Source organism: Zalophus californianus, chromosome 4 (assembly GCF_009762305.2).
Source record: "Zalophus californianus isolate mZalCal1 chromosome 4, mZalCal1.pri.v2, whole genome shotgun sequence".
In the NCBI taxonomy this organism is placed as follows: domain Eukaryota; kingdom Metazoa; phylum Chordata; class Mammalia; order Carnivora; family Otariidae; genus Zalophus; species Zalophus californianus.
This window is the reverse complement of record NC_045598.1, coordinates 142,870,495-142,893,747: the sequence shown is the minus strand read 5'-3', so window position 1 is coordinate 142,893,747 and position 23,253 is coordinate 142,870,495. Positions and strand designations below refer to the sequence as shown.

General features: G+C 38.1%; 1 protein-coding gene and 1 long non-coding RNA gene across 2 annotated transcripts in view; both read left to right on the top strand.

Moving 5' to 3' along the window:
- Positions 1-9,175, top strand: part of LOC113922831 — a 41,735-nt gene extending 32,560 nt beyond the window's left edge. The window contains exons 3-4 of the long non-coding RNA XR_003520086.1: positions 8,864-8,948; positions 9,156-9,175. This is a non-coding gene — a long non-coding RNA (uncharacterized LOC113922831). The remainder of the gene's footprint in view (positions 1-8,863; positions 8,949-9,155) is intronic.
- A 6,817-nt stretch (positions 9,176-15,992) lies between these two features.
- SLC7A13 (solute carrier family 7 member 13) lies at positions 15,993-22,649 on the top strand. Its single transcript, XM_027600212.1, is given in 6 exon segments — positions 15,993-16,071; positions 16,074-16,562; positions 16,565-16,588; positions 16,591-16,659; positions 20,670-20,801; positions 22,537-22,649. Coding segments are annotated over 6 exon segments (906 nt in total).
- The last annotated feature ends 604 nt before the right edge of the window (positions 22,650-23,253 follow it).

Sequence of the window (23,253 nt, the reverse complement as noted above, 5' to 3'; positions counted from 1 at the left end):
CCATTTCCTTGCGTAAGAATGGTCACTTAGACGGTATATTAATAAGAGAAACAAAACAGAACACGTTTTCCAGTTTTCACTAAATTCAAGAAAACTTAGAATAATGCATTGAAACAGTGTTTCTCTGCTCATATTAATCTGAAAACCTGAACAGACATTACTTAGCCAGAATCCAAAGTTCAGGGGCAAGATTGTTGAAAGATCTCTAATTTTAAAATCACTGTTTGTAGAGGTAAACCTTTGTTCCCAGTCTGTAAATTATTAAAATGAGTATATAATGAGTTCCCAGGTCTCCTCATTAAATCTTCTTGTACATGCAATGAGCTGTTTCCCGGTGCGTCTCACTCTCTGGTACTTCATTACTAGTGATGGTGCTGGCACTTTTAGATTTAACTGCAAATGATACACAGGGAGTCAATGACTGCTAGCACTTATCTTCATGCAAATTACAGGCCAACTGTTCTGCCACATTCTCTGAAAGTTAAAGTTTGAGAACCTCAGTGGAAGGCAGAGCTCTTGCTTTAGAAGTTCCTCAAATGTCCATTCCTTTACTATCTATATAATTCACTTTGATTTCTGTCTCAAAGTTCTTATTTTGCCTGAGGCAGAAATCTTAGTTTAGTCATTTCGAGGTAAAAATAAATTCAGTTATTTTTCAGTATTTAATTTTGAAAATTTATATTATATTCAAGAGCCCCCACCCCCTTGCCGATTCAGTCTTTTCTTGCTATACTTTTCCCTGGGTGGATTTTTCAACTTTAAGGGCTTATGCATCTGCCACTGTGGGTGGTATGTGAGAGGCCTGATCTCATCCAGGTCTTGATTTGTTCACTTCCAAAGTGGACCCTTACTTTCTATATAATTTATCCTATCAGATTCATGGCAAAAGCGAAGAATGATGCTTTCTCAAACAGCAACCTGGGTAGAATGTGGCCTTATCTTGGCATCTACTCTGCTTCATAGCACTAGCGATTCCTTGAGCCCATTCTTACCACTTCTCTTTTGAGGATGGTCCACATAGGCCCTCTTGGATACGCCTCTCTTCATCCCAATTTTGGACATCCACAAAGATAACCATGAGTTAGCTTCCATGCCATGTGGGGCCCAAAGGAACTTCTAGACCCCCTTCTGCACCCTACATGTACCATAGGTGTCCTGGGATGGTGTGTAGGTCTCTTTTCACTCCTAAGTATGTCACATTACCATGTCTAGTTCCCCACCCTTTCCTATCTCCTTGAGGGTGCAGTAGGCTCCTGTCTTTCAGAAATCCCAAGTAGAAACCAGGACACATGTTTCTTTTATTCTTGGTTTCCCACCAACACCCCTGCACCAATCCCCCAGGATATGACTCAGAAGGTGTGAACTAAAAGTAGGGTGACCAAATCTCCATATTTGCCTAAGAATGAAAGAGCTTCCAGGATGCAGACTTTCAGTATGAAAACACAGAAAGTTGTGGAGCTGGTCACCTTACAAGAGGCATGTCCACTACAGTGTGTATAACTCTCTTTTTCCCCTCCGAAGTCTCTTCCTTTCTGCTCAGAAGATTCCTTATTTAATGGGGGCTTGTTCAGATCACTTTTTCTCCTTTAAAATATTTTCTGTCTGGAAAGGGTCTTTGAAGCTTAAAAATGAAGAATTTGGCATCCATTTTTTCCCCTTCACCTTTGAAATCACTTGAAGCAAAACATACTTTTTTTCTGCACATAGTTATATTTGAGAGGACCAATAGGAAGCCAGGAGGGATAAGGGAAAATACCAACTAATCCTTCACATATCATGTTACCATACTTTGTTTTTTTTTAAATTTTATTGAGGTATGTTTTACATATTATAAAATTCATCCATTTCAAGTGTACAATTCAATGGCTTTTATATACAGAAAAGCACTAATCTACTCTGTATCTCTTTAAATTTGTCTTTTCTAGACATTTCATATAAACAGAGTCATATGATACATAGTTTTTTGGTTTAGCATTTCATTTAGCATAATGTTTTTGAGGCCCATCCATGATGGACCGTGTGTCGGTAGGTTGTCTTCTTTATTGGTAAATAGTATTTCATTGTATGGATGTACCACTTTTTTCCCTACGTACCAGTTGAAGGACACTTAAATTGTTTCCAAGTTTTGGTTATTATAAATGATGTTGCTGTAAACATTTTTGTGCAAGTCCTTGTGCAGATATATATTTTCATTTCTCTTGGGTTTAGGAGTAGAATTCCTGGGTAAAATGGTAGTTTAATGTTTAACATTTTGAGAAATGACCAAACTGTTTTCCAAAATGAATATATTATTTTACATTTTCATCAGCAATGTAGGAGGGTTCCTGTTTATCTACATCCTTGCCAATGCTTGTAACTGCCTGCCTGATTTATTATAGCTATTCTGATAGGTGTGAAATGATATCTCATTGTGATTTTAATTTGCATTTCCTTAATAATTAATATTAACGAGTATCTTTGTGCCATTTTTACATTAACCATTCATGGATCTTCTTTTGTAAATGTCTGTCCACATGTCTGTTCAGTTTTGATGGACTACCTTCTTATTGAGTTGCAAACGTTCTTTGTAAATTCTGGGTACAAGTTCTTATTGGGTATGTGTTTTGAAAATATTTGTTTGCTCTTTATTGTTTGTCTTTTCATTTCGTTAATGGTACCTTTGAAGTACAAAAGGTTTAATCTTTGGTGAGGTCCATTTTAACAATTTTTTTCTTTTATGAACCATGCTTTTGGTCTTTGTCTAACACAAGGTCTTGAAGATTTTCTTCTATATATTCTTCTAAATGTTTTATTATTTTAATCCCTACATTCAAATATATGGTCCATTTTGAGTTTATTTTTGTGTATGGTCTGAGATGAAGGTCTAAGTCAATCTTTTTGTATGTGGATATCTAATGGTCCCAGCACCATTTGTTGAACAGACTATCCTTTCACTCAATGAATTGCTTTGGCATCTTTGTAAAAAAAAATTCAGTTGACTAAAATAGAAAGCTTTATTTTGGGGCTCTCAATTCTGTTATTATAATTTATATAATTATATGTCTATATACCAGTACCAGACTATCTTGATTATTCTATCTTTTATAATAGGTTTTCAGATTAGGAAGTGAAAGTCCTCCAACTTGGTTCTTATTTTTCAAAATTACTTTGACTATTTTAGGTGTTTTGCATTTTCATACATATTTTAGGATTTGTCAATTTCTTTTTTTTTTAAGATTTATTTATTTATTTACTCGGGGGGTGGGGGGAAGAGGGAGAGAGAATCTTGAGCAGACTCCCAACTGAGTGCAGAGCCAGTGGTGGGGCTTGATCCCATGATCCACGAGATCATGACTTGAGTTGAAACCAAGAGTGGGAGGCTAAACTGACAGAGCCACCCAGGTGCCCCTGTTTGTCAAGTTCTGGAAAAAAAAAAAAGCCCACCAGCAGTTTTTTTTATTGATATATATTTGACATATAATATTGTTTAAATTTAAGGTATGCAACATGTTAATTTGATACATTTAAATATTGTAATATGGCTGTCATTGTAGTGATTATTAGCATCTCTGTCACATTACAGAATTTTGATAGGAATTTTGTTGAACCTATAAATGAATTTGGGAGAGAATTGCCATCTTAACAGTATTGACTCTTCTAATTCATCAATACAAAATGCCTCTCTATTTATTTATTTACATCGTCTTTAATTTACTTCAGCAAAATTTTATAGTTTTCAGTGTATGTTTTGCACTTTTATAGAGTTTATTCTTAAATATTTTATTCTTTTTAGTGTTATGGTGAATGAAATTATATTCTTAATTTTGTTCATATATAGAAATACAAGTGATTTTTGTATATGGATCTTCTACCCAGTGATTTTGCTGTACTTTATTTTTAATTAATACAGTTTATTTTTTATTTTATTATGTTATGTTAATCACCATACATTACATCATTAGTTTTTGATGTACTGTTCCATGATTCATTGTTTGCATATAACACCCAGTGCTCCATTCAGTACGTGCCCTTTTTAATACCCATCACCAGGCTAACCCATCCCCCCACCCCCTCCCCTCTAGAACCCTCAGTTTGTTTCTCAGAGTCCATAGTCTCTCACGGTTGGTCTCCCCCTCCAATTTCCCCCCTTCATTTTCCCCTCCTGCTATCTTTTTCTTCTTCTTCTTCTTCTTTTTTTAACATATAATGTATTATTTGTTTCAGAGGTACAGGTCTGTGATTCAACAGTTTTACAAAATTCACAGTGCTCACCATAGCACATACCCTCCCCAATGTCTATCACCCGGCCACCCCATCCCTCCTACCCCCCACCACTCCAGCAACCCTCAGTTTGTTTCCTGAGATTAAGAGTTCCTCATATCAGTGAGATCATATGATACATGTCTTTCTCTGATTGACTTATTCGCTCAGCATAATACCCTCCAGTTCCATCCACGTCATTGCAAATGGCAAGATCCATATTCCAGTGTGTGTGTGTGTGTGTGTGTGTGTATACACTACATCTTCTTTATCCATTCATCTGTCAATGGACATCCATCTTGGCTTTTTCCACAGTTTGGCTATTGTGGACATTGCTGCTATAAACATCGGGGTGCACCTACCCCTTCGGATCCCTACATTTGTATCTTTGGGGTAAATACCCAGTAGTGCAATTGCTGGGTCGTAAGGTAGCTCTATTTTCAACTTTTTGAGGAACCTCCATACTGTTTTCCAGAGTGGCTGCACCAGCTTGCATTCCCACCAACAGTGTAAGAGGGTTCCCCTTTCTCCGCAGCCCCGCCAACATCTGTCGTTTCCTGACTTGTTAATTTTAGCCATTCTGACGGGTGTGAGGTGGTATCTCATTGAGGTTTTGATTTGGATTTCCCTGATGCCGAGGGATGTTGAGCACTTTTTCATGTGTCTGTTGGCCATTTGGATGTCTTCTTTGGAAAAATGTCTGTTCGTGTCTTCTGCCCATTTCTTGATTGGATTAGTTGTTCTTTGGGTGCTGAGTTTGTTAAGTTCTTTATAGATTCTGGATACTAGCCCTTTATCTGATATGATATTTGCAAATATCTTCTCCCATTCTGTCGGTTGTCTTTTGGTTTTGTGGACTGTTTCTTCTGCTGTACAAAAGGTTTTTATCTGGATCAAGTCCCAATAGTTCATTTTTGCCCTTGCTTCCCTTACCTTTGGTGATGTTTCTAGGAAGAAGTTGCTGTGGCTGAGGTCGAAGAGGTTGCTGCCTGTGTTCTCCTTTAGGATTCTGAAGGACTCCTGTCTCACGTTTAGGTCTTTCAACCATTTGGAGTCTATTTTTGTGTGTGGTGTAAGGAAATGGTCCAGTTTCATTCTTCTGCATGTGGCTGTCCAATTTTCCCAACACCATTTATTGAAGAGACTGTCTTTTTTCCATTGGACATTCTTTCTTGCTTTGTCGAAGATGAGTTGACCATGGAGTTGAGGGTCCATTTCTGGGCTCTCTATTCTGTTCCATTGATCTGTGTGTCTGTTTTTGTGCCAGTACCATACTGTCTTGATGATGACAGCTTTGTAATAGAGCTTGAAGTCCGCAATTGTGATGCCACCAGCTTTGCTTTTCTTTTTCAACATTCCTCTGGCTATTCGGGGTCTTTTCTGGTTCCATACAAATTTTAGGATTATTTGTTCCACTTCTTTGAAAAAGTAGATGGCATTTTGATAGGGATTGCTCTGAATGTGTAGATTGCTCTAGGTAGCATTGACATCTTCACAATATTTGTTCTTCCAATCCATGTGCATGGAACGTTTTTCCATTTCTTTGTGTCTTCCTAAATTTCTTTCATGAGTATTTTATAGTGTATTCTGAGTACAGATTCTTTGCCTGCTTGGTTAGATTTATTCCTAGGTATCTTATGGTTTTGGGTGCAATTGTAAATGGGATCGACTCCTTGATTTGTCTCTCTTCTGTCTTGTTGTTGGTGTATAGGAATGCCACTGATTTCTGTGCATTGATTTTCTATCCTGCCACTTTACTGAATTCCTGTGTGAGTTCTAGCAGTTTTGGGGTGGAGTCTTTTGGGTTTTCCATGTAAAGTATCATATCATCTGCAAAGAGTGAGAGTTTGACTTCTTCTTTGCCGATTTGGATGCCCTTGATTTCTTTTTGTTGTCTGATTGCTGTGGCTAGGACGTCTAATACTATGTTGAATAGCAGTGGTGATAGTGGACATCCCTGCCATGTTCCTGACCTTAGGGGGAAAGCTCTCATTTTTTCCCCATTGAGAATGATATTTGCTGTGTGTTTTTCATAGATGGCTTTTATGATATTGAGGTATGTACCCTCTATCCCTATACTCTGAAGAGTTTTGATCAAGAAAGGATGCTGTACTTTGTCAAATGCTTTTTCTGCATCTATTGAGAGGATCATATTGTTCTTGTTGTTTCTTTTATTAATGTATTGTATCACATTGATTGATTTACAAATGTTGAACCAACCTTGCAGCCCAGGAATGAATCCCACTTGGTCGTTGTGAATAATCCTTTTAATGTACTGTTGGATCCTATTGGCTAGTATTTTGGTGAGAATTTTTGCATCCATGTTCATCAGGGATATTGGTCTGTAATTCTCCTTTTTGATGGGATCTTTGTCTGGGTTTGGGATCAAGTTAATGGTGGCCTCATGAAATGAGTCTGAAAGTTTTCCTTCCATTTCTATTTTTTGGAACAGTTTCAGAAGAATAGGTATTAATTCTTCTTTAAATGTTTGGTAGAATTCCCCTAGGCAGCCATCTGGCCCTGGGCTTTTGTTTGTTGGGAGATTTTTGATTATTGCTCCAATTTCCTTAGTGGTTATAGGTCTGTTCAGGTTTTCCATTTCTTCCTGGTTCAGTTTTGGTAGTTGATACAACTCTAGGAACGCATCCTTTTCTTTCAGATTATCTAATTTGCTGGCAAATAGTTGCTCATAATATGTTCTTATAATTGTTTGTATTTCTTTGGTGTTGGTTGTGATCTCTCCTCTTTCATTCATGATTTTATTTATTTGGGTCCTTTCTCTTTTCTCTTTGAGAAGTCTGGCCAGGGATTTATCAATCTTGTTAATTCTTTCAAAGAACCATCTCCTAGTTTCATTGATCCGTTCTACTGTTATTTTGGTTTCTATTTCATTGATTTCTGTTCTGATCTTTATTATTTCTCTTCTCCTCCTCAATCACAAGAGGAAAGTCAGAAAGAACTCAAATACATGGAAGCTAAAGAGCATCCTACTAAAGAATGAAGGGTCAACCAGGAAATTAAAGAAGAATTTAAAAAATTCATGGAAACAAATGAAAATGAAAACATAACCGTTCAAAATCTTTGGGATGCAGCAAAGGCAGTCCTAAGAGGAAAGTGCATAGCAAAGGCAAAAGCCTTTCTCAAGAAACAAGAAAGGTGTCAAATACAAAACCTAACCCTCACCTAAAGGAGTTGGAGAAAGAACAGCAAATAAAGCCTAAACCCAGCAGGAGAAGAGAAATACAGTTTATTTTTTAGAGCAGTTTTAGGTTTACAGAAAATTGAGCTGAAAGTACAGTTCCCACATATCTCCTCTACCTGTCACCTCCTCACCCTTCCTACACAGTTTTCCCTGTTATTAACATCTTGTATTAGTGTGATACATTTGTTACACTTGATGAGCCAATATTGATGCATTATTATTAACTAAGTTCCATAGTTTATATTAGGGTTCACTTTGTGTTGTATGCCCTCTGTTTTTTTTTTTTTTTTAATTGAAGTATAGTTGACATACAATGTTACATTAGTTTCAGATATCCTCTGGGTTTTTACAAATACATCTATCATTAGAGTGTCATAAAAATAGTTTTACTCTTCTAACATATCCCATGCTACAGCCTTCTCCTTCCAAATTCCTGGAAGACACTTTTCTTTTTACTGTCTCAGTAATTTTGCTTTTTCCAGGATCTTTGTTGTGACTTTGTAAAATTAACATTTGTTAAGAATAGTCCCAGAGTGTCAAATGGTGGGCCCTGGCTCAACAAAAGACCAAAAGGGAATTCAAATAGAGAAGTGCATTACTCATAGGTCATGGAGGAAGTGCACAGCATACCTTGAGGGGCCACATGGAGTGGTCAAGGCAGAGTACAGGCGGAGAGTGACAGGTTCTGGGGCACATGCTTATATTAAGGTCCAGAGGTGGAGTACTTTGGGGTTCCCAGATTATAGTCAGATTGGTCAATTCACACCAAAACATCAGGGTTTTGATAAGATACATTGTGTCTCATCTCAGGGGTAGACAAGGGGAGGGCCCTGACAGGCAAGGGAGACTCTATCAGGACTATCCCCAGGGCTACTGGGGAAGCTGTTTCAGGCACTTACATTTACTTGTGACTTGTAACACCACATGCTGTTACCTGGGGCATGTGCTTCCATGAGGGGCTAATTCAGGCCCCTGAAGGCCACTTGGCCAAACAAAATGGTTGCTAAGGCAGCCATACCATGGAGTAACTTAGTTCAATTCTCAGCACTCATATAGTTGGAATCATGTGGTATGTAGTCTTTTTAGGCAGGCTTCTTTCACTTAGTAATATTCACTTAAGGCTTCTCCATGTCTTATTTCTTTTAATCACAAGATAATATTCCACTATATTAATATACTACAGTTTGTTTATTCCTTCACCTATTGAAGGATATTTTGGTAACTTCCAAGTTATAGTAAGTTATGACTAAACCTTTGTGTATAGGTTTTTGTGTGGAGGTAAGATTTCAACTCATTTGGGTAAATACCAAGGAATTCAATTATTGGATCATATGGTAGGCCAATGTTTCGTTTTTTAAGAAACTGTCAAGCTGTCAAACTGTCTTCCAATGGGGCTGTAGCATTTTTTTGCATTCTCACCAGCAGTGAATGAGAGTTCCTCTTGACCCATACATATCCTTACCAGCATTTGGTATTTCGGTGCTCTGGATTTTCACCATTCTAAGAGGTATGTAGTGTTGTTTTAATTTGCAATTCCCAAATCACATATGATGTGGAGCATCTTTTCATATGCTCATTTGCCATGTGTATATCTTATTTGATATCTGATCAGTTTTTTTCTTATTTCTTAATTGGGTTGTTTTCTTATTGATGAGTTTAAAGAGTTCTTTGTATATATGTATATTTTTAAAGATTTTATTTATTTATTTGACAGAGAGAGACACAGTGAGAGAGGGAACACAAGCAGGGGGAGTGGGAGAGGGAGAAGCAGGCTTTCCGCCGAGCAGAGAGCCCAATGCGGGGCTCGATCCCAAGACCCTGAGATCATGACCTGAGCCGAAGGCAGACGCTTAACGACTAAGCCACCCAGGCACCCCAGTTCTTTGTATATTTTAGATGCAAGTTCCTTATTGGATGTGTGTTTTGCAAATATTTTCTCCTTAAGTTAATTTTTGTGAAAGGTGTATAGTCTGTCTGGATTCTTTTTTTTTTTTTTTCATTTGGATATCTAGTTGTTCCAACCCTATTTTTGGAAAAGATTCTATTTTCTCTATTGAATTGCTCTTGTTTCTTTGTCAAATCTCAGTTGATTATATTTGTGTGGGTCTATTTCTGGACTCCATTCTGCTTCTTCGATCTATTTGTCTATTCTTTTGCCAGTACCACACAGTCTTGATTACTGTAGCTTCTTTCTGTTTTCGATTTCTAATTTAACCCCATTTGTATGACTTAAATCCTTTTTAATTAATTAATTAGTTAATTAATTATTAACTTATTTCATGGCTTAACATACGATCTATCCTGGAGAATGTTCCAAGTGTGGTTGAAAAGAATTTATATTCTGCTGTTAATGGGTGTTAGGTCAAATGGGTTGATGATGTTTTTTAAGCTGTATATATTCTTGCTGATTTTCTTTCTAGTTTTTCTATCAATTTTTGAAAGCAGAGTATTGAACTCTACAACTCTTGTTGAATTTTCTGTTTCTACCTCCAATTGTGTCAATTTTAGTTTCATATATTTGGAACTCGATTATTAGGTGTTTATAGCTTATAATTATTTGTTTCTGCTAAGTCAATCCCTTCATCATTATAAAATGTCTCTCCTATCTAGTGGCAAGTTTTCCTTAAAGTCTGTTTTGTCTTTTACTGGTATAGCTTCTCCAGCTCTTTTTGGGTACTAGTTGTATTACATTTTTTTTCTATCGTTTTATTTTTAACCTATTTTTTAAAAAATTTAAGGGGTCTTTTATAAACTGCATATAATTGGACCATGGGTCTTTTTTTTTTTTTATTAATCCATTCTACCTGTTTCTGCAATTTGGATCAGAGCATTTAATTATTTACATTCAATGTACTACTGGAGGTAGGATTTATACCTGCCATTTGTTGTTTGTTTTCTGTATGCCTTTTTTATCCCTCTGTTCCTCCATTACTTCCTTCTATGGTGTTAAATAGATACTTTCCAGTGTACCACTTAAATTCCTTTTTGTATTTTTAAATATTTCACCAGGCACCTGCATGTGTGTGTAGCACATCTGGCGGGTCTCTACTATCGTCTGGGTCAAAGCCCTGCAGAGGTCCTTGGTGCTGGGCAAGAGCCAGAGCTGTGTGCTTGGAGGATCTGTGGTGGGCTGGGACACGCGGATGCCCAGGAGCTGAATGCACACTGCCCTACAACCTCTTCTGTGGTCTCCACTCCATTGCTGCTTTCCTGGGCTCCCTGGCCTAGCCTCCATTCACTGGACCATTAGAGGAGATGGAGTTCAAGCTGGCTTCAAGGGAAGAGGATCGAGGAAACTGCAAGGTCAGCTTCCCTTATTCCACCCTTGCTCAGACACCAGGGTCACACTGTGCCTCTTTTTTCTTAAAGTTACTTTCTTAGTGGTTGCCTTGGGTATGATAACTAGCATCCTAATTTAAAGTGATCTAGATTAGGGGTGCCTGGGTGGCTCCGTTGGTAAAGTGTCTGCCTTTGGCTCAGGTCCTGATCCCAGGGTCCTGAGATTGAGCCCTACATCGGGCTCTCTGCTCAGTGTGGAGCCTGTTTCTCCCTCTGCCTGCCTGGGCTCTCTCTTGTTCTCTCTCAAATAAATAAATAAAATCTTTCTAAAAAATGTAATCTACCTTAGACTAATATTAGCTTAATTTCAATAGTATACAGAAACTTTGTTTTAATACAGCTCCATTCCCTCCCATCTCTTATGTGATATTATTGTTATACAAATTACATCTTTATACATTATAAAACCATCAATACAGGTTTATATTAATTGCTTTATATAGTTGTCTTTTAAATCAGATAAGAGAAAAAAAACCTACAAAATTTCATTTGTACTGTGTTTTATGTTTATCTATGTAGTTACCTGACCGATACTCTATTTCTTCATGTAATGTGGCACCTCTGAAAATCAGATCCCCTGTTCCCATAGTTTGTTGCTGTTATTGCTGCTGGTGTGAGTGTGTGTTTAATCACATTCCTGGACCAATTCTATAAAATCTATATTATGGGTTGAATTGTGCACTTCAAAAAAGATATGTTTAAGTTCTAACACCTAATACCTCAGAATGTGACCTTATTTGAAAATAAAGTCCTTACAAAGGTAATCGATTTAAAATGAGGTCTTTAGGGTGGACTCTAATCCAATATGACTGGTATCCTTTTAAAAAGGGAAATTTAGACACAGAGACAGGCACAGAGGAGAGGCACTATGAAGATACACAGGCAAAAAGAACATGTGACTGGAGTGTTGCATCTATAAATCAAGAAAGGCTAAGGATTGCGAGAAATTACCAGAAGCTAGAGACGAGCAGGAAGGATTCTTAACTAGAGCTGTCAAAAAGAATACAGCCCTGCTGAGATCTTGATTTTGGATTTTTAGCCTCTAGAAGAATGAGACAGTGAATGTATATTAAGACATTCAGATTTTGGTGCTTTATTACTATAGCCTTGGGAACCTGATACAGTCTATATTCCTTGTAGTGTGCAACCACTGAATTCTCTACAGTTCAGGCTCAGTAGTCTGCTAACAATGATCTGAGGTTTCTATAAATGCTTGGAAGCAGTAGTTCTTCCACTGTTTGCCAAGGAGCTCTGTGTGTGTGTGTTGAGGCTAAGGCAATTCACCAGTCGGCCCTAGGCTTCATTCCCTTTTTGCACTGCCTCAAGTTCAACCAGAGGTAAGGAATTGGGGCCCTCTCAGGGCTTTCCTAGGCTTTGGATAGGCCTGAACATGTACGTGGCCTTCTAGATATTCACGTATATGGAAGCACTTTTCAAAGGCACTTCTAGACATTTCTTCCTCCAGATCTGCCTTTTACATTTTAGGCTGGGATTTTTTTTTTTTTTTTTTTCACTAAACTGACATTGCTGCCTTCGGCAGTTGTTGTGTTAATCAACTGCATTTGATTGTTTCAGACAAATGCCCTTCAGATAGGGATTTTCCTTGAGCAAGCTCTGAGGAATGTCAAAGCCCTGCAAATGGGACTTTTTCAAAGATAAGAGATATCACTCCAGCAACCCTCAGTTTGTTTCCTGAGATTAAGAATTCTTCATGAGAGCGGGCTCCTGTGTGGCTCAGTTGGTTGGGCGGCTACCTTCGGCCCAGGTCATGATCCTGGAGTCCCTGGATCGAGTCCCACATCAGGCTCCCTGCTCAGCAGGGAGTCTGCTTCTCCCTCTGACCCTCCCCCATCTCATGTGCTCTCTCTCTCTCTCTCTCTCTCATTCTCTCTCTCTCAAAATAAATAAATAAAAATCTTAAAAAAAAAAAAGAATTCCTCATGAGAGACAATGGACTCTGAAAAACAAACTGAGGGTTCTCGAGGGGAGGGGGGTGGGGGGATGGGTTAGCCTGGTGATGGGTATTAAAGAGGGCACGTTCTGCGTGGAGCACTGGGCGTTATACGCAAACAATGAATCATGGAACACTACATCAAAAACTAATGATGTAATGTATGGTGATTAACATAACAATAAAAATTAAAAAAAACAAAGATAAGAGATATGTCAGATGAGAAGAATGCATTGGAGATGGTGCTCTTCGAGGTGCTCTTGATTTGTCCCTTTTCAGGGGCTGCAGTACTGCTGGTTTTCACAGCTACCATGATATCAGGGCTGCTGGTTTTCAAGGTTACTCTGGAGCTGGGGAAAGGAGGATGCGAGTAGGCCAAGTTAAAAAACTCACAAAAGTTCAGATATTTTTCTTTTTTTTTAAATTTTAACTTTTATTTATTTTTATTTTTTAAAAAGATTTTAGTTATTTATTTGAGAGAGAGAGAGGGAGAGAGTGAGCATGAGTGGGGAGAGGGGCAGAGGGAGAGGGAGAGCATCTCAACCCCGATCATGTCCTGAGCTAAAACCAAGAGTTGGACGCTTAACCAACTGAGCCACCCAGGTGCCCCTAGACATTTTTCTTGAATAAATTCTCCTCAGATTGTTACAAGTCTTATATTAGCTTCTAAAGTAAAGGTTGATTTTGACAAACTTTCCAGCATTTTGCTGCTTTTATTGAGGAGCAGTCAAGTGGGGATCCTCAATCTGCCATTGTGGCTATCAAAGTTATTTTTTAAGTCAGGGCTACAAAAAGTAGAGTTTAGACATGAGGATCATGGACTCTGGAATAAGATAGAACCAGAGGCACATGAATTGGACACATTCCTGAACTTCTATAAGGCTTTTTTTTGCATATCTGTATAATTGAGTTAATGATATACATGCACTCAATAAGATTGACACCTTTTGATCTGCCATCATGACAGATCTTCTCTTAGGAGATCACTTATAGAAAAAGAAAAATAAAGATAAAAAGGAATAACAGTGCAAACCCTTTAAGGTGGCATGTCACTGTAAAATCCGATGTCCTTCAAAATGTCTCCTCTGCGGATCCCCGTCTCCTGTTTCTTAAGTTATGTGTAAGAAGACACAGGCATGGCACTTTCTCATTTAGCCTTCTAGAGTTCCTGTCCAATGGCTGAGCTCACCTATATATATGCTGTGTGGATGATATTCCTTTGGGCTCTGCAGGAGCTATGTCGGTGAACCTAATACTGGATGATTTGCACATTTTCCCTTTTGATGTAGTAGTACCACATAGTATTTTCAGGTAAATGCCCCTCAGACCAGGGATACTGTTTAAAGAGTGCTTCCCCTGAGTTTGGAGAATCTCTGATAGTCTTGAGAAAACCAAAATGGGGACTGATGCCCCAGATCAAGTCTCTTTTTTCACATTCTTCATTTTCAGAATCACAGACATACCTGAATACTGCAGGATTCCAGGGATGTATGAGATGGCATAGTCTTGCTTTTTGTATCAATCGGAGCAGCGGAACAACTAGGAAATCTGTATGTGTATCTTTGTCTATCTACCTAGATCTATATCTGCATCTATATCTACATCTACTTATATATCCATTTATCTTGATATCTTTAGCTATGTCGATATCTAAATCTTTGTCTAATTACATACCTCTATAATTACAAGGACTTTTTGTTATAGAGATTTGACATCATGCAGTTATAGAAACTGATTAATTCGTCTCTATTAAGGCTATTGTCTTCAAGTCTGCTGTTGGGAAGTTGAAGTTCAAGTAATCCAGGAGTGACAGGTGTAAAAGAGGGAGGAACAAGAATAGGCTGGAACCTATAGGGATTATCTTGGATCCCACAAGAATGAACTGAAATCTGTGTCAGTTCTCATTACCACTATCCTTGATGGTGTGGCTATGTTGCAGAAGTTGGGGCCCTTCATCATAGAGCTAAACACACACCTGACCCTGAACTTGACTGTGGATTAATAACTCCTCATTTTCCTCTCAGCCCCTGGTAACCACCATTCCAGTCCTTGATTTTATAAATTTGACTATTTTAGAGTCCTCATATAAGTGAAATCATGTAGTACTTGTCTGTCTGTGTCTGGTTTACTTCTCATACTTTGTTTCTATCTAAAGGTGAGCTTTCTGGTCTCCTTCCCTCACTCCCAGGTCTTTGCTCTCTGGGATGGGATGAGAGGCATGGTTTCATTTGGGGGAGGACCCGGTCATGTTTACTGAGATCTATACAATATTTTCAGTGGATTTTCTTGGATGCAATCTGCCAGAAAATAGCCACAACCAGAACAAAAACATAAACACTTTTGTTTTCATTCACTCTTAAAGGATAATTTGGAAATCACTCACTTCTGAGGCTGGTGGTGTGCCCCAAGCTTATAAGGCTTTGTTGATACTCAGAGCAATGCTTTGTATTGTAAAATCAATGTATATAAGAGCTACTAAGGCCCAGGCCTTGCTCAGATGTTCAGAAACTTCCTTACCTCTGTCTGTGGGGTCAGGCTTTCTCCTGTACTTCAGGTTCACATCTTTCTGCATGTGACCCATGCTACCAGAATGATGGCTGCTGGTTAAGGGACAGTCTTATGTTGCAGGGTATTTCACTCTCCCACCTTATTAATTGGCTTCCATGAGCCTGATGGAAGGTAAATACTTTGTTTCTTGAGAGCTTGATGAAAAAAAAGGGGAGGAAGAAGAAGTAGGTTAAGTAAGAGGAAAGTAAGTGAGTTGATTCCTCAGTGTTTATGGGAGGAAGTCAATAATAGGTGCTTTCCAAAATTGAGATATTTGTGAATAAAAGTCTTTTCATATTATTTAGAGTTATGGAGGCAACTACCAAAAAGAACTAAAACCATACATAAATGGTTTGTTTCCAGAGAAAAGAACCAGAATGTGTTTGGGAAGGAGTGAAATAGAGTAAGAAACTCCTGTGTTTTGTTGTAATACCCTGTTTTTTAAGATTCCTTTTTTTCCAGCTGAATGTATTATTTTGATAATAATTAAGAAACAAATTAAACTGCACCTTTCCAAGTAACTTTACACTTTTTTGCTTAGATGCATCACCTATATTTTGTCAATGATTGAAAATAGGCTATGTTTAACAAGGTGGAGCAAAAAGGACGGCACTATTTTATTTCAGAGAATCCATGAACATCCTTTTCAGCAAGATGGGCAAAAAAATTCAGAAATTATGATTTATACGCATTTTAAAAAATATTTTAATTTCAATGGATAAAAGGAAGAAGATGCAACTCGAGAGAATGTTTGGATATTGCTGGGGCACAAGTTTTTTAATCATTAATATAATTGTCTAGGACTTTCTGTGGCCCCCAAAGGGGTATAGAAGTACTTTTGCATGAATGTGGGGCTCTCCCTGTGTGTTTGGGCTGCTTGTGCCCTGTTGTCCATGATGACCACTCTCTGCTCAGCAGAGATCGGTATAACCTTCCCACACAGCAGAGCTCACTACTATTTTCTCAAAAGATGTTTCGGCAACTTGATCTCTTTCCTGGATCTCTGGACAGCTTTGTTTCTGGGGCCAGGGTTAGCTGCCAGCCAAGCCCTACTCCTTGCTGAGTATAGCACTGAGCCTTTTTATCCCAGATGCTCTGCTCCAAAGCTGCCAAAGAAACGTCTGGCGCTAGCCATGTTGCGGACTGTGGGAATTCCAAATTCTCGCAGTGTGAAAGAGGTGACTTGGCTTCAGCCAGCCAGCCTAGTGCTGAAAATGGCCCCACTAGCCCTTATTTCTCTGGGTGGAGAGGTACTGCTGTTGAGAGGAAGGAAGAGCTTTCAGAACTCGATACTGAGTTTCCAGAAGCCTCTGATTTATAGACGCTGTTTTCCAAGGATATTTTGCATTCTCAGGCGGGGGATGTTTTACATTTATAGCAGGTAATTACCAATTCATTGAGAAAGAAAATCTCAAGTCATGACTTATTGCATGCAATGTGAAATGTACATCTTCTTTTTTATATTTTGAATTTTATTTTAAATACGTGATGATTCAGTGTTTGTTCTTCTTTCTTACTTTCTAAATTGAGTCAGAATATGGCAGTCTTGCACTTATCACTCAGTCTTAATGTTTCCCCCATTCATTCAAAAGTGCTTATTTTATTGAACGACTTCTCTTTTTCAGCTTTCTTTTCTGGGCCCACAGATATGGGATCTCCATGTTAATCGAGTTTCCTTTCTGTTAATGGATGAATTCTGGGGTTGTGGACATGTTCCTCAGGGGTGATCCAATGCCAGACTGTGTTTGTGTCATGAGTGGGTGTGACACACTTATGCTCTGCAGTACTTTTCAAGAGAAGAGAATCATAAGTATAATTGCTCAGAGGCTGGATTTAACACTCTTCCCTTCAATGTCAAGACAAAAGATTTCTTCATTTTTGAAATCGGTCTCTTCCTTTGAACCCTCTTCTTTTTCTTTCACCTCCTCAGGGGTCTTCCCTATTCATTTATTTAATTTTTTCCAACTTCAACCTTTTTACCAGTTCTTTTCCTTGACATTTCAACATGAAGTAGGCTTTACTTTTAAAACACGTATTTCTTTTAATCAAAGGACCCCCTGAGTCACTGATGTGTCCCTTGTGCATTAAATAATTTGGTCAGCAAATATCTTTTTAAACACTATTTTTGAAACACTGTAGTAGTTCCTTAAGATGAATAAGATATATTCTTTACCCTAAAGAGGCTAACAGTTTAATGGAAAAAGCAATATCTAAATTTTGGTCTGACCTCTGCCACTTATGAGTTGTGGCAAGTATCTTCACTTCTCTGGACTTACTCTTTTTTTTTTTTCTCCTTCATCTGAAAAATGATCATTATGGTTTAAAATCAGTATAATTCTGTGCTTATAAAACCATGGAATGATAGTATTTAATAAGTGGTAATAAGAGAACAATGTGATTACTGTGAGAATCCAGTGGATGGTAAGATCATCTTTTGTTGTGTTATCAAAAAGGTGGCAACTTTCATTGAACTCAAAAAATTCCAGCAGCGGGATGCCTGGGTAGCTCAGTTGGTTAAGTGTCTGCCTTCAGCTCAGGTCAGGATTCCAGGGTCCTGGGATCCAGCCTCGGCATCGGGCTCCCTGCCCAGCGGGAAGCCTGCTTCTCCCTCTGCCTGCTGCTTCCCCTGCTTGTGCTCTATCTCTCTCTGTTGAATAAATAAATACAATCTTAAAAAAAATTCCAGCAATAAAATAATATGAGTGAAGCCGTGGAGACCAGAAATATACAGGTGCATATAAGACATAGCATGTAACCTTGGGTGATTGCAAAATGGTTTCCATCTGATGAGCTGGTTAGTAGATAGCATTACTAAGGCAAGTATATAGAGAGAAGTAGAATAAAACAGCATAGGGTTGGAGACTGGAGAAGGCCAACTTTTAGGGGGTAGGTGGAGAAAGAAGATGCAATGAAGAAGCCAGAGGAGATTGAGAGAATTATAAAAAGAAATCACTCTATGTTCCACAAAAGAGGGTGTAATCAACATGGTAAAGGGCTTCAGAAGTTGAGGAGTATGAGAATTGAGCAGAAGCCATTTCACTAAGTAAGAAGTCATTGGTGAACTTTGGACATGAGAGGAAAGTCAGTCCGCATTGAGTTAAACAGGGAAGTATTGAGAAAAGAAAGTTTGTGATTAAATGTACCACTGCAATTTGAGAGGCTAGCATAATTCGTTTGACTTTCTCTCTCTCTCTCACTTCATCACTCTCTTTTATCAGGATAGAAGAGATATCTCTGCCTTCTGTTTTATTCATCTTGTTCTATTGCCAGAGATCTTTCACTGCTAGATAATTTTTCTCAGCTGAAGATAGATTCACAGAATTTACTAACCTACAAACTCTTCACAAGCACCTGGCAGTAAACAAAATTTTTCAGGAGGAATTTCAGAGTATGCTAGCATTGTTAATTTACTTAATAAACTTTAAGTACAGCTAAGTTCTAAGTAACACTTTTACCCGTAAAATGGTGATATGTAGGCAGCTGACGTAGCATATTGTAGGAACATCTATCTTCCAAGTTCAAGACCAAGGATATTCACTGTCTGGCTATTATAACCTTGAATTATGTTTTATGTTATGTTATGTTATGTTATGTTATGTTATGTTATGTTATGTTATGTTATGTTATGTTATATTCCTTACTCTCTATAAATCTAATACATAATAAGAAAGAGTAAAAGGCCCAGAGGAAAGTGTAGTTAATCCTAAAAGTTGCCTTTTTGCTTGCTCAAAACCTTTGACTAATAACCATAGTTATTAATAACTTATTAAGTGCTAGGCATTTGATTGGAATTTTATTGTCCCTATATTTTCCATTCTCCCCAGTATACAGGTAAGGAAATTGAAACCTTACCAGTCAATAAATTGTCCAGAATCCCACAACTAGTAAATGGTTCAGGCATCATTTAGCTGAGAACATTGGAATTCTTTTCTCTTTAAGTGCTTAATCAGCTCATATTAGTGTATACCGTGGACATTACATTCCACCCGTGGGCAGATGCAGATAAAACAGATTTGACATATGTCAAAGGACAGATATTGATTAGTCAGAGGGATCAGGTTTTAAGTAACAGAAACCCACACACATTGGCTTAAGCAGTAAAAGAAGAACTTGCTGGAAGAATAATGCTGTGTTTCAAGGAAAACATGAGCAACCAATCTTCAGGAGCAACAGGAGTTAGGGAAGCTCTAGGACTTAAAAACTAGACTCATCAGCCACCTTTCTTTTTTGCTACTGTTACATTGTTTTTTTCTTCTTTCTCTCGGTTTTGTTGACATTTGGTTCAAATTGTTAAGAGGAATCTTCTTGTATCCTGGCAGTGATTGGCCTTCAGTGAGTCAGAGGTCTGTACTCAGTTCTATTACCAGTAGCCAGGGCACAGGGTCACATTATATACACATAACTGTAATGTCGATTCTTTATGTCAGGGATAATTTTCAGAGAATGGCAAAATTGGGGAAAATGGTGTGACAAATGGAACAATATTTGAGAACAAGACTGTTCTAGAAAACCTATTACCTATGATGCTAAATCATGACTTCTTTTCTTTTTTGCACTTAATGGTGACATTAAGGAAGGCAAAGAGCCTACAGGAAAAGAGAATTTATGATTTATTCTTTTACTCTTTTCATATATGCCATGAAATCATATAATAGGACAGTTTTGCTAGTCAGGAAGACCTTCCTCTCCTATGTTCCCAGGAGAAGTTATGATTTTGTCGAGATCTGAAGGGAGAGTGTCAGCGCAGCAACGAGGAAAGGAAAGAACATTCCACATGAGAGAATGGGTATAGAGGCCATGACACTTTTGAGAAACTGAAGAAAAGCCCATGAGCTTATGACGCAGGTAGCAAACGGGACCATCAAATTATCATATAATATATCCTCAAAGCACTTTATCTCTTTTCATATGGATATTTACCACAGTCACTATTATCACTTTTATTTATGTGATTATTTAATTCATGCATAGCTCTTCTTGAGGTTAGGCTTCCTGTTTGTTTTCGCTCACTATCATATTCCACTACCTAGACTAAATAAATGCCTTGTCCTGAATAGATGAGGCTGAAGACACAGGTAGGCTCCAAACCATACAGGGTCCTATGGGCTCAGCTTTGATTTTCACTCTTATGACTTTCTGCAGAAATGTTACCATCTCTAAGGAAAATGAAGAAAATTCCCCCCCTTTTCTGCATTATCACCGAGCTCAGAAAGGCAATAGTCGTGAAGTAGTTCACCAATGTGTTTGTGTGTATGTGTGTTAGTAAGTGTGGTGGTGGCCTGGGCACATTGGAAGAATTCAGCCCAATAGTTAATGCATGACGTGGTTTTAAAGATAAATTTAAAGACATGCTTTTTACCCATTGTGATTTTGCTCTTTTATGTATTATAGGGGAGCTGAAAAAACCCAGAAAGACAATTCCAAGATGCATTTTTACTGCTTTACCTCTGGTGACTATCATTTATCTACTGGTTACTATTTCCTATCTGCCTGTTCTGACACCCAAGGAAATTCTCTCTTCAGGTTTGTATGCAAATGACTAAGGCAATAAATAATAATGACCGTTCTGGTCATCAGTATCACTTTACCAGTCATAAAGTGTTTGTTTTTCATTATTTTATATAGAGAATCAACTTGTAATTTTCAAAAATAATAAAGGGGCCAAAGAGTATGATTTGGCTTAGGCAAGAGTTTTATAGTTAAGCATCATAATATGGAAAACCATATTTCTGATGATACGGAAAAATATACATAATGCTGACATATGATGCAGACTAGGTTCACTAGGTTCAAAATATTTGTATTGCTTTCATGATCTTCCCTCACCAGAGTGACACTATGTAATCAGTGCTTAGGTCTACTAAAACTTTTACCATGTTGATTTTCTTTTTTTAAGATTTTATTTATTTATTTGACAGAGAGAGACACAGAGAGAGAGGGAACACAAGCAGCGGGAGTGGGAGAGGGAGAAGCAGGCTCCCCACGGAGCAGGGAGCCCAATGAGGGGCTCGATCCCAGGACCCTGGAATCATGACCTGAGCTGAAGGCAGATACGTCATGACTGAGCCACCCAGGCGCCCCTACCATGTTGATTTTCTAAATGTCCTTCTACGTGACATAAAGAATGATAAACTTGAAATGTGGGATATTGGCAGTTAAAAGAGTAGATGTTAATGGCCAATTGATGGATATAATTAACAGTATTAATATGTAATATAATGTTTATTATAAATGACTCTAAAATTTATGGTGACAAAGGGGCCCTGAACATATTGGAAATAAGAAATAAACTTCTGAGATAAACTAGCATCCAGTACCATTAGGACTAATCTCTTTTGAGTAGCTATTAACTGTTTTGGTAAATCTTTGAGGCACTGAAGGTAAATCTAAGAGAGGTTTAATATAAAAGTCCTAACACACTTCGCCTCCATTCCTGTGTTACTGCCATGCAGGAAGCTGCCACATGCGTGGTATCCGTATTGATTCACAATGGTCTAGCTTGCTTAGGGAACTGTAAACTAGATATGATCAAGATTCCGAGCATTTGTGGGAACAAACCAAACACTAAATTGCATAAGAACAAGTAGGGACTTATTAACTACTTTGATTATGTAAAGAATAAATTTACAAAATTAATTATGGGTGTGGCCAAGACTGCTGATCAGCTGACCCAGACATTATGGTTCATTGAATCTGGCATCTGTTATGACTGCCAGTGCTCTGGTCTTACTGGTTGTTAAAAACTATGATTATCTTGTCTGGTGTGTCCTAAAAGTTGCAGCAGTTTTATGGGTGGTGTAATTGTTCCACACATGTGGAAGATCCATGAAGTGTTTTGACCATAATGCTTGTAATCTGGTTTTTAATACTTACTCTTCTCGGCATATATCCTTAGACAGTGTTTAGATTCTGAAATAATTTTCTTGAATTCAAATATCCGTCTTTTATTGTACTAGGAACTTAAATTAAGACAATAATCAGAGCGGGGGCCTGGGTGGCTCAGTTGGTTGAGCATCTGCCTCGGCTCAGGTCATGATCTTGCAGTCCAGGGAATTCCTACAGGTGGGAAATAGAAGAGGCAAGTGCTTCTGTGGGGTCACAAGTGATAGCATTTCCTGTCCTGAAACATCAGCTCAATTTGATCATCAACAATTTCCATCCTTTCTACTTTACTTTAAACTTACTTTGTGTTTGGATGAGGAAGATTTGCTTTTGTTTTGTTTTGTTTTGTTTTGTTTGTTTTTTGTTTTCTTTACAGGAGAGCCCTTTAATCATAGAAAAGGAAATAAGCAAAACCTTGGCGGTGTAAGGATGCTATTGGAGAAAGGTGGCCTTGATGCTCTGATTATCAGAATAGTCCTGGTGGACTAGGGATCATGTTAAAAGCTTTGCTGGCATTATCACATTTAATTCTCTCAGTAAGACAATAGGCGGATACTACTCTTATCCCCATTTTATAGATGAGGAAACTGGTTTAGAAAAGTTGTTACTCGCCCAAGTTCACACAGCATGGAGTAGAGCCAAGATTGAAATCTAGGCAGTCTCTTTGGAGTGTTTGCCTTTTGGCCCAAACAAACAAATACAAGAAATATAAAATATAAGAAATTTAAAAAAGAACACAGGGAAGGGGCACCTGGGTGGTTCAGTTAGTTAAGTGTCTGACTCTTAGTTACGACTCAGGTCATGATCTCAGCATTGTGAGATGGAGCCCTGTCAGCTCTGCACTCACAGGGGAGTCTGCTTGGATTCTCTCCCTCTGCCTCCCCCTCTGCCTCTTCCCCTGTTTTCTCTCTCTCGCTCTAAAATAAGTAAATAAAATCTTAAAAAAAAAAAGGAAGAACATAGGGAAAAAGAAAGCAATGTTCTAACCATCAACCTTGGTTGACTTAAAACCATCCTTCCTTTTCAGTCCTCCCTTCTACTTCTTCCATCCAGCCATCCCCTACTGTTGCATATTTGAGTATCAGTTATTGAG